At 39.5% G+C, this 11472-nt stretch overlaps 1 protein-coding gene across 3 annotated transcripts; it reads left to right on the forward strand.

Moving 5' to 3' along the window:
* The first annotated feature begins 1524 nt into the window (after nt 1-1524).
* exd2 (exonuclease 3'-5' domain containing 2) lies at nt 1525-9729 on the forward strand. 3 transcript variants are annotated; one of them, XM_053335082.1, is made up of 10 exons: nt 1525-1607; nt 3457-3527; nt 3790-4269; nt 4746-5002; nt 5104-5230; nt 5567-5877; nt 6007-6113; nt 6595-6730; nt 6907-7275; nt 8118-9729. In XM_053335082.1, the coding sequence occupies exons 3-10, from the start codon at nt 3832-3834 to the stop codon at nt 8332-8334; spliced, it is 1962 nt and encodes a 653-aa protein (XP_053191057.1). In that variant the 5' UTR covers nt 1525-1607; nt 3457-3527; nt 3790-3831; the 3' UTR covers nt 8335-9729. The 3 variants fall into 3 exon arrangements, with proteins under 3 accessions (XP_053191057.1, XP_053191060.1, XP_053191059.1); XM_053335085.1 differs by having other exon boundaries at nt 3790-4254; XM_053335084.1 differs by having other exon boundaries at nt 3805-4269.
* The last annotated feature ends 1743 nt before the right edge of the window (nt 9730-11472 follow it).

The following is an 11472-nucleotide window of genomic DNA, read 5'->3' on the forward strand; positions in this document are numbered from 1 at the left end:
GAGGAAAAAAATGGTCTGTGTTTTTGAGTGAATGCCGTCATGTTTTGTATGTATGCAGTGTTCAGTGAAATTTAACACTGATGATTAAACAGGTACCATTTCTTGTGGCACAAGCCACCGCTGAAAGCATTAGTCTATAAATCAATCAGCAGAAAGTTAATTGTCATCTATTTTAATGAGAAATTAATTACTGGTTCCCTCTTCTCATTTTCTGCTTCCTCTGTTTATATGATTGTAAATTTAAAATCTTAGGGGGTTGGACTGAAAACAGGCAGTTTGAATACATTGTGTTTGGCTCTGGGAAATGTTGAAGGGTTTTATTTATGTTTGGTAATAATCATAATATAATTTGTGGATTTATTTAAAATTAAAATGTTGCCCTTGTATAAAGGCATGCATGACATACGTACCTTTTAAAATACTCTACAAGTATCAATGAATGAAGAATTAAATGGAATTACAGCTGTAAGTCTGCAAAAGCATGTAGGGTAACATCAATCTCCAATGGTGCAAGTAGAATGTAAATCCTTTACTTAAAAAAAGAAGAGATACTGTAGTCTAAAAATACTCCATTAAAAGTCCTGAATTCAGAGTGTTACTTAAATAAAAGTAGTGATAAAGTATTATCAATAACAGTACTCATTATGCAGACTGACTTCTTTTAAAAGTTTTCTATAATTTTAATATAAAAGCTACAATAATATAGCTCAAAGTGAAGAACAAAAGAAAAGGGAAAACAGTTTCAAAGATGAAATATTTGATTTAAAACTAACTACTAACTATAATCTGTACAATGACTCTTCCTCTGACCATGACGACAAGCCGCTCACCTTTATTTATTACATTATCCGTCACATCTGTTGTATGTCAGATACATATTTTGGGTATATGCTGCTATAATCGTGTGTTTATACTTAAATTACTCAGGTATCAATATTTAGTACGCTCAATTCTGACATCCATCCACACCATACATTTTTGTTTATACTTGAGATCATTTAGTTAGTCATTGTAGCTAATATAGCCTTTTCATTGGATTCGGTTCTTTTTACCTTTTAACTCATTATTGGCTGCCGTAATATTTACATTCTCCTTTGAGACTAATAAAATCAATCTATCTATGCCCTGGAAAACCTGGAAAATGATTGACCAATTTTCCAGTCAAAAATTGGTCTTGGTAACTAATGAGTAGATAAAATAATGCAAGATAAAGAAGATAAAACAGCTGAAAATGTCCTGGAAAAGTCCTGGAAAAGAGTGAGGACCCTGTATCTATCTATCTATATAGTAAAAGTAACATAAAATGGACATAATAAAGCATTTCTACAGAAGAGGATCAGGGTCACATGAAAACGTTTTGAAAAACAATTTTTTTCTTACATTTACAGCGTTTAAAAAAAGAAAAAAACTGAGATGAAAACAAACAGACAGCAGTATCTTTCCATTGGCGCTGCAGTGAAGTTTCTCCCTCCGTCCAGCAGGCGGCGCTGCGTCCTGAAGCAGCACCACGGTTATAAAAACAGCCCGGAAGACATGGAACAGCTCAGTGAAGAGAAACAACTGTACATGTGTGAGAAACTGGCGCTGCGTTGGTTAGAAACGTAAAGGTAAGCTTCACATTACATGCATGAATATAAAAAAGAACTTATGGTAAAGTGTCCTATTCAGTCTGAAAACACTCTGTTAGCAGAGCGAGGTAACCGGCTAGTTAGCTGCAGCTGCTAAACGCGAGCTGAGTGATGAATTTTGGGGGTCGTTAAAGTTATAATCTAGTTATGTATGTGTGTCATCAGCTTGAGAAGCGTCTCTGTCATTCGTCTTTGGTGTAACATCACCTGTAAACCTGCTGCTGTCTTGTTTAGTTGGAGGAGATCAACATTAGCGAGCTAGCGTTTAGCTAACGTGACACTAATTTGACCTTTGACCGGTGTTGCACAAAATTCTGTAACTGTGCAGATTCAGAGACCCGAGCAGGAATGATACACCTTTTATTTATAAAAGCACGTTGTCAAAAGCAAGACTGCTAAGTGCCTTACAGACATTATTAAAGCAGAAAATAGATGGTGCATCTACAAATTAGATTACCCCTAAATTTGATCTCAGCACCCCTAAAAATAAGTAAATTGTATTATTGTATTGTGGGAGCCTGTCTGTTAGAGCTGGGATAAACACTTATGCTACAGGTTCAAATGGTTTTATTTTAACAGCTTTAATGTACTTTGGATAGTTCTGTCATTAATATTGTGTTTAACTCAGGGTTCATTAACTATCTTAGAGTTCTCTCTGTAGAAATGTGCGATTGTTTATTTTGAACCATTAGTATAATACATTGTAGTAGATCACTCTACTATGTATTCATATTTCTTGTTGTAATTTACATTACCCACTGAAATTAGTAATTTAGCAGGGGTTTGAACACTTGCAGGGCATTGTATGTCAAATTCTCATTAAGAGCTGAGCCCCTCTAAAAGTCTGATCCTAGAATTGCCCCTGAGATTAAGGTCAATGCCTTCAATGCCTTTTAAATTGAATGAATAAAGCAAAAATAAAGACATGTTTCCTCCTCCACAGTATTTAGAAGGGGGGAAAGACAGAAAATTGATCCAGGTCACAAACTGTACAGCTAGATACTTTACTGTAACCTTTACACCTCACCTGTCAATAATCTGGTCTTTTCATGTTGTTAATGCTCTGTAAGCAAAATGTGTGACCCTGTTAAAATACCTTTAGAGGCACCATGTTTGATAACAGCTATCAAAGTAAAGATTGTGAGAAAGTAGTATCTGCAATGGCAAAAACAACCTAAATAGGTCACAGAGTTCACCGCTGCTGTGCTTTTCTGTGAGATGAGTGACGATCAAATGACTTATGAATGTTGAAATTTAACCAGCCACTCCAATATTTTACCATTGTTGGAGGCATAAAGCAACTCTTATAGACACTGGCATATTTTCCATCTTACTCTCCTCACAGAAGAGGAAAATGACACAATGCAGCCTGTTGTCACCTGCAGAGAGTTTATCAAACCTGAGGAATAGCAGAAAAGTTGATGACTGACTCTGACATGAAACTGCTGAAAAGAGTCATCAGTTTAAAACCAGTTTAGCCTTTTGAAAGAAGTGCTGATTTGTTGCCGAGCTGTTCATACAGATTGTCTTTGTGTAATCACAGCAGAATGTCAGCAGATTATTGATTTTAAAGCATACAGATATTTGCAGCAATAGAAGTGTTTAGATAAAGATACAAAAAAAACAAAAAGTTGCCATTGAACAAAATCATCATCCACTGGACTGTGACATGAATTATTCCCCATTACAACAATGCCTCTCAGTCCCAGTGCTATCAAATTAGCAGCTGGATAATCGTAATCGTAGCTAAACCTTCACTTTTGCTTTATGTTTATGTAACATCAGGAGTATTTCACTCTTTTTTTTCTTTTTCTTTTTTTTGTTGCAGAGAGATGCAGCACCTGTCCACATCACAGACACAGAGTCAGGTGTACATGGAAGCCCACTGACACAGGAAAGGTAAAGCATTAATCATCTTCAATAACAAAATAATAGAAGTCCTTTTTATTGTCAATGCATATTTTCAGTACAATGAAATTTATAAATGAATAAAAGAATTTAAAAGTATAAGTTTTTGATCTTATAATATCACACTGTAATTTGTTAAATGTGGGTATTGAAGACAGACATTGTAAACATTATTACAGTTATGTTGCCTGACTATAAATATGATATCTGAACAGTTTGGACATCTTTTGGTTACTTGTTTCTGTTTTTATAGGTTTGCACTTTTCAGCCTTTCAGAAGATCACTACGGTTAGAAATGTCTCATCGAGGGCCTTTAACCGCCGTCATCACCACAGTACTGGGAGCAACTTTAGGAGGGCTGCTCATATGGAGAGTGTACCGCACAAAACGGAAGAGGCTGCCTTCCATCCAGAAGGCGGCCGATCCCGTGGAAGCTCCGCGTCCCGTGAGAAACGAATTTACACCAGCGGAGCTTCGATACACCCAGCAGCCGCCGCCAACGACGTCGACACCGCTGCCTCTTCTTGAGAAGGAATTTAAGGCGGTGGAGTGTCAGACCACGCAGCTGTCCCCCGCTACCGTACGGATCCCGTCTTATGAACAGCTGCTGGGGGTGAAACCGGTGATAGTGAGCTCTGAGGAGGAATGGCAGCAACTGTGGCCGCTGATGCAAAAGGAGCTGTCAGTCTTCCCTGTGCTGGGGCTCGACTGTGAATGGGTAAAACCTAAAGGCGTAAGAAATACCTTTGCATGTTTTAGTATACAAAGAGGAAAAATCCACCCTGATTTGAAGCTTTTTGGACTTTCCATAATTTTTTACTGGACATCTGCTGGTTTCAGCTTCTCACATATAATAATTAAATGCCATCTTTCTGATACATGAAAGAAAACAGATTATTTTGGGTTTGGGACTGTCTGGGAAATTATTACAAGCTTTTTTTCACCTTTTTCTGACACACAGACTAAATAGCAAATTAATTGATAATGACAGTAACTCAGTACAGCTACGCCATGCATTTGGATTTTGTTGTTTTTTGTCATAGTCTGCTTGTTCCTGCAGTATTTTAATAAATGTATTAACATCCTGTTTATTGATCTGTACCAATCCCAGATTATTAGAAGGGTGGAATTTTCCTTAAGCACATTTTCCTTTTGTAGTATTTCAGCCCTTCATGTGGTCCTTTTCTGACTCGGCTTTCCTGTTGCTAGGTGTCCGTGAAGGGTCGAGCCTCGGCCGTCTCACTGGTGCAGGTGGCCTCGTATTCAGGTCTGTGTGTCCTGTTCAGGCTGCTGGCGTTCCGTAACGGGCAGCAGCCATTCCCACTGAGCTTTATGGAAGTCCTCCGAGACCCCCACATTTTGAAAGTCGGCGTCGGCTGCTATGAAGATGGCAAGCGTCTGACGCGTGACTACGGTCTGTCGCTGACATGCACGGTCGACCTCCGCTACCTTGCCTTACGACAGAGGTACAGTTTGGTTTCGATTTCTAGAAAATGACCTTTTGCATGTTTGTTGTTAAGATATGTGAACTGCAAATGATCCTTTTCTGTCCTGTCTCTGTTTTCAGGCAAGCTACTGTAAATAATGGCCTTAGTCTGAAGTCTCTGGCTGCAGATGTGTTGAATGTATCTCTGGATAAATCCCTGGAGCTGCGCTGCAGTGACTGGGAGGCAGATGAGCTGACACTGGAGCAGGTAGTGATTCATTGTATTGCAGGGGGGGGGGGGGGGGTTGTCCATAAATTAAATAACAAAACACTTAAAATTTGCTACAGCTCTGATTTAGAGCCTCTGATATGTTCTTTGACATGATAACCAAACTGAAGAAAGATAATTGAAATGACTAAACCTGATAACACAAACCTATGACTTTACTCTCTATCTATCAATATTACCTACAATGTTTTCTTACTTTAAGCATTGAGGAGATCGTTCTGAAATCTGAAATTAAAATTCATAGTGAGGAATTCTACAACAGCAACTTTACTCTGTTCTCCTTCTTTTTCTAAATCTTTCTCTGTTCTCCTTTAGATGACTTACGCTGCCAGAGATGCTCAAGTTTCCATCGCTCTGTTCCTCCATCTACTCGGCCTCCGCCCTGAAGCCGGTCCCGCCTCAACCAGCGGGAGCTCGTACTCTGAGTTAGCCGCCCGCTGCCAGGGGCTGGTGGATGTGCCCTTCAGGGGCCGAGGAGACGGAGACGACAGGGCAGCCGATGGAGAGAGGAGGCGGAGAACGCGGAAACCGCCCGTTTATGAAAGCCCAGAGTCTGGAGATCAGCAAGTCCCAGACCCTCGAAAGAATAACAAGAGGAAACCGCTGGGTGTGGGCTATTCTGCCAGGTGAGGACGGAGACAAAATGTCCTTCCTATTGAGACCGTTAACAATGTTTTGCATTTTTAAAAATCCAACTTAAGCCAATAAATCCTTTTAATGATGGGTTCAGCAGCCTCTGACTTTGCCTGTTACAGGAAGTCTCCTCTCTATGATAACTGCTTCCTCCATGCTCCAGATGGCCAACCTCTGTGTACCTGCGACAAGAAGAAAGCCAAATGGTACCTAGATAAAGGAATAGGAGGTACAACAGATAACCTTAATTTGTATCCATTAAAACAAAATATACTTTAAGCTACAACATGCAACTTTCTTGATTTATTCCATTCAGTTTGCAAAATTCCCACCTTTATTCAGTGTCTTTAAAGCCTTCATGTGTTTCTTCCTGGAGCTTTCAGGTCATTAACGCCCTGCAGTATGGATGCTTAAAGTCTGACTTTACCCACAGCTACTGATTTATGTCCAGAAATGTCTTTTAAACATCACTGATAAACCTGCCTTAGAATAAAGGGGCATTTCAGCTCTAGCACACAGAATATGAAATCTAAAATGTTGCATGTTGTAGCTTTTAAACTTCTGTCAGTGCACTGATACCGACATGATGATTATGGTAAAGGGTTAAACTGGCTCTTCTTTCTCTGCTGTCTCTCTCACCGTAAGATAGTCTTGCAGAAGAGGATCCGTTCATTGTCTGAAGTTATAATGTTTATTTGTTTCCAACCCAGTTCTCCAGAGTGAAGAACCTTTCGTTGTGAGGCTGCTGTTTGAGCCGTCAGGACGTCCCGACTCCCAGCAGGACTATTATCTCACTGCGAAGGAGAACCTCTGTGTGGTCTGTGGCAAAGCAGATTCCTATATTAGGTTTGATGTTCTTCACATACGCTTTAATTCATCTTAAGTTTACAGTTTGGTGTTTTTTTTCCCCCCTGAAATCACGCTTTTGCACTAAGAACCGTTTTTTCTAAAGGTGATTATTTAATTTTGGAGCCCCCGTAATTACACAACTAATGAATGCGCAATTTGCTCCGGTCCCTCAGGAAAAACATCGTGCCACATGAGTACAGACGGCACTTTCCCACAGAGATGAAGGACCACAACTCCCACGACATCCTGCTGCTCTGCACCAGCTGCCACGCCGCCTCCAACGTGCACGACAGCTTCCTGAAGCAGCAGCTGGCCGAGGAGTTCGCCGCCCCTCAGGGCTGCGAGGAGGGAGTGCGCCTGCTGGAGGACGCGGATCGACGGCGGGTACGTTCGGCGGCCCGGGCTCTGCTCTCCGCCGGAGAAGGACTGCCCGATCAACGACGAGAAGAGCTTCAGGATCTGATCAAAAGCTTCCTCAACATGAACGAGGAGCAGGAGCTGACGGACGAGGCGCTGCAGCAGGCTGCCGGTCTGGAGACTAGGTGAGTTTCTATTTATGCTGCAGGATTGATGATTCACATTTTCACTCTACAAACCAACATTATTGTAGCAGCTTTTATTGAATTGATCCCACCTGAGTTTAAACAGAGTTAAGACTGCAAAAACTCTTTTTAGTATCAATGTAATGTAGAAAATCTAGTTCATAAAGTTCATAAATCTGCCACTATCAATGTCCTTTTTATAGAATAATGAGCATGCAGCATGAATAAAAGCTTACATGGTCCAAACCAGAGAGAGGTGTTAATTGAAACTTAACTGACATTACATTATGGCCCTTTGCCATTGTCAGAATATTATTTTTAAATTAAATATTGTGGTGCAGAGACGTCCTGGCCAACACATCATATCCTACAGATACCTGCCAAAATCCCACCATAATGATTTTAATGTTTTTCAATGAAAGTATGAATGATGTAATGATGTATATAATTCCCTCTAATAACAAAAATCATATCACAATTGCAGTATCAGACTTGTAAGTGCTCTCCTGTACACAGTTTAATGGTTACAGACACATCTTTTGTGTTCCTGAACTTGTATTTCTTGTTACTAATCAACCAACATATAAAAACTTTACCTTTTCTATTTGTTAAGTACTTTTCAAAACAAGGTACAAAGTGTTTTACATGAAATTAAAAATAGAGATGAAGGACCACAGCTCCCTCGACATTCTGCAGATACTAATATATCTGACTTTGAAGCTATTATTGGCTGATAATAACATCTTGTATGATTCATCTGCACAGAGCTGAATCAGTTTGATTGTTTGGCACAGATTTTTCACTCTCCTTCTGACTGCTCCTCTCTCCTCTCTCCTCTGCAGGATATTCAACGAGGCGTACGTGCCTCATGGCCTGAAGGTGGTGCACACTTACGCTGAGAAGGGCCTGCGGGGCCTGATGGACCTGGAGCGCCGCTGGAGACAGCATTTCCTCACCACCATGCACCCGCGCCACCTCCCTCCTCTCTGGTCCGTCGACCACAACCACAACAAGTTCATCCGCAAGTACGGAGAGGATCTGCCCATCAAACTCAACTGACCGTCAGTCCTCACTAAGGGGCACAAGCAGCTAGAGAACGGGACAGGGAGCTTGATGTTTTTCTTTTTTTCATTCACAGATCAAAGTATTTGATCAAAATTTGAAACTTCAGCAGCCACTCTCACTTTTACAAGCCAAACTGCTTTTTTTAGGAGAGAAGAGATCGTTGTTCTACCTGTCAGGATGAATGCACTAATGTACCAAACGAGTCCAAATTGTTGCCAGCATGTGGCTGCTGTCAAGCTCTCACGCTGGTGTTAACAAGGCTGTGATTAGTGTGTGAGTGAACACGCTGATCTGCGACGTGCACAGTGTACCGGAGTGCCGCTGAGATGCTGCTACGTTTCCACTTGGACCCTGAATGAATTCAAGCAGAGACTCTCCCTGCGGAGAGGAAAGCCAGCACTGAATCTGAGAAACACTAACTTCACTAATAACGCCATGGTGGACGTCATGTGATTGCATATGGACACTTTTTCTATTATAGAAAATGTATAATTATTTATGAGAAAAAAGATGTTAAATTGATTTATGAACTGATTTTTAGAAAAAGCTGCAGCCTGCTCTTAATTTCCCCCTTAAATTTAAATTTAATGAAAACTTCCCAACCCCCCCGCCCCCCTGCAGGTTAGCAGCTCATTACCTCTATCAGTCTGGGAATACATGATTTGCTTTGCAGAGAGAGGGTCATTTTAATATGACCTTAAATTATTTGGCGCTCCCCTCCTGCTTTTGTTGTCAGCCTATTGTCTGTTTTAAGTCAATAGATAAAAGGATGAGTTTCCCAGACACATCTTGAAATGAAATTTCATCTCTGCCCTATTCCTTTTTTTAAAGAAAAGATGAGCTTCATGTGGAGGTGCCTTTGGGCCTGAATGTGTTCATCCATATCAAGGTTTTGGTTTGTTTTTTGTAGCAGGAGATCGACACTAACCAGAGCAAACTTGGCTCATTCTGTTCATCATTTGTTGACGCGTCCTGCTGCTGATCCTCCTGACGGTTTGGGAAATCTTCATGGCTCATGTTTTAATGTGCCTCCTAATCCCCCCCCAAAAAAAACCTGACTGGAGATTCATCGCAGTGTCTGGACGTGACCTCATTTCACAGTTTACAGTTGTTTCATCGCGACGTCGTCTTTACAGAATCCAAACTGCACAGCGGAGACAAAAAATGTGCCAACTCCTGAGATTGATAAACTACCTTTAAAAAAATAAACCTCCCTCCCCTCCATGCCCCCCTTTGCAAAGCAGACATGCATCTTTTGAGTGTGATCAATTTATTTACAGCATATGAAACTTTAAATTATGAAAACAGCTGCTTCGTCTTTATTCGTATCTGCTCGGATGTAAACCCTGAAGCTGTTTCTGTTTCCTAAATTGTGAATGAAACGAATAATAAAAGTCATGTTTGTATTAACCTTGTTTGTTTTTGGGGTTTTTTTTGTTGCAGAAATGAATTTAAAAAGACAGAAACACATTCAGTTTGTTTTTTTATTTCTTACAAAATCACAGTTTAATAAATAGTCTGTAAAAATGAGTACAAAAGCAGTTTTCTTAACATTTCATATATGAATCACTCGTGACTTTCAGGTCAAAGGAGTCTTTAGTTGGATTTTTTTTTTTTGTCAGGTGACTTCTTTTTTTTTTTTCTTCTTTACAATCTAGTTTTGCTGAATTAAGGCCTCTTGATTTTGGCATCAGAACAATCTGTCAGTCAAATGTTTTTGTATCTGAAGTTGAATTAGTGTAGAGTCATGAGCTCCCCTGGTTTCACAGTTCAGTCAGGATAAAAAAACAAAAACAAAAAAAACACCTTTTACAAATAAATACCAAAATGGCTCAACATGCAGAATGTAATCCCTAAATGCTGACAAAATGAAGCACATTTCTAACGTTCAGTGTTTGACACTGCGGACGTTTAGCGACAGTAACAATGGCACATGAGGCTGCTTCATCGAAGGGGATTCCAGCAAAGTTTGACATTAGAGAATTTTACTTCATCTTGAATTTAAACAAGAGGAATTTAAACTAAACTTTGGGACATATTTGTGACTTTTGGTGGAATTCCCCTTTAAAGAAGTTAAGTGGTGACAAGGAGTGCAATCCCGTTTTGTGAACGACACTCTGACATCTTTACTGCATTACAGCGAAACCTCTGTTAGAGGGTGGAGACACACCTGAAGATTTACATTTTAACACTCAACATGTACTTTTAAATTTTGGCTCAAATTCTGTTAGCGATCCTCTTGTGTGTGTCCACCCGCACTACCACAGAGGGTTTCAACACTAAATTACTGCATATTATAACTCCTTTTGTTCATTTCAACAAAAGATTTTACATTTATTATTTTTTTTAAATGACAAGAAATGAAAAGGCCTGTTTGATTTTAGCCCCAATCTCAACTCTTTTTTTCTTTTTTTTGTGTTTTTGTTTTTGGAAGGGACAGGTTACTTTCACATTTCAGAGCACGAGATGTTACATTATTTAAAACATCACATTAATAATCTTTTCTTTGCAGATTCAATTTCCTTTAAAAAGGTACACTGAATTTTACTATAAGGCATATTCTAAAACGTTTCCAATTTGCAAGTCAAACCTTGACTCCCCTCGTAGCTTCTCCAAAAAGCTCAAATTTTGAAGCACATTGAAAAAAAAATTTATATTACAAAAAAAAAAAAAAAAAAATATTCTTGCAGCTTTTACATTTTGACCCTCAATGGTAAAAAAAAAAAAATCCATCTGCAAAGAATATGTTGCACATGTTTCATGTGGGAGTCGTACAACCAAAAAAAAAAAAGAACCTCAACTCGCTCACAAATTTCATAAGAACATAATTCACATTTTCACACAGACCGATATAAAGATTGTCACGTTAACATAAGATGCTGCAAAAAATCATATATTGCTCCACAACGGCTGCGTCGACATGAATCTTCAGCTTTAGTACAGGCGAGCTACAAACCAATAATTTAATAAATAATAATAAGACTCAACTTCTAAACGTGGTTCGTATGAAGCGGATGATTCCTCCGGTTTTTGGTCAAAGGTTTGATGATGCAGAGAGGCTCAAGTTCTGTACAGCGTCTGTCGCGGAAAACAAAAAAAACACAACTGCAGTTTTGGTGATTTTTCTCTCTC

This window comes from Scomber japonicus, chromosome 16 (genome assembly GCF_027409825.1).
Source record: "Scomber japonicus isolate fScoJap1 chromosome 16, fScoJap1.pri, whole genome shotgun sequence".
Classification (NCBI taxonomy): Eukaryota; Metazoa; Chordata; class Actinopteri; order Scombriformes; family Scombridae; genus Scomber; species Scomber japonicus.

Coding starts and splice junctions, on each gene's coding strand:
- exd2 (XM_053335082.1), top strand. CDS start 3,832: ATGTCTCATCGAGGGCCTTTAACCGCCGTCATCACCACAGTACTGGGA. Junction 5,231..5,566: donor ATGAGCTGACACTGGAGCAG/GTAGTGATTCAT, acceptor GTTCTCCTTTAG/ATGACTTACGCTGCCAGAGA. Junction 5,878..6,006: donor GGTGTGGGCTATTCTGCCAG/GTGAGGACGGAG, acceptor TGCCTGTTACAG/GAAGTCTCCTCTCTATGATA.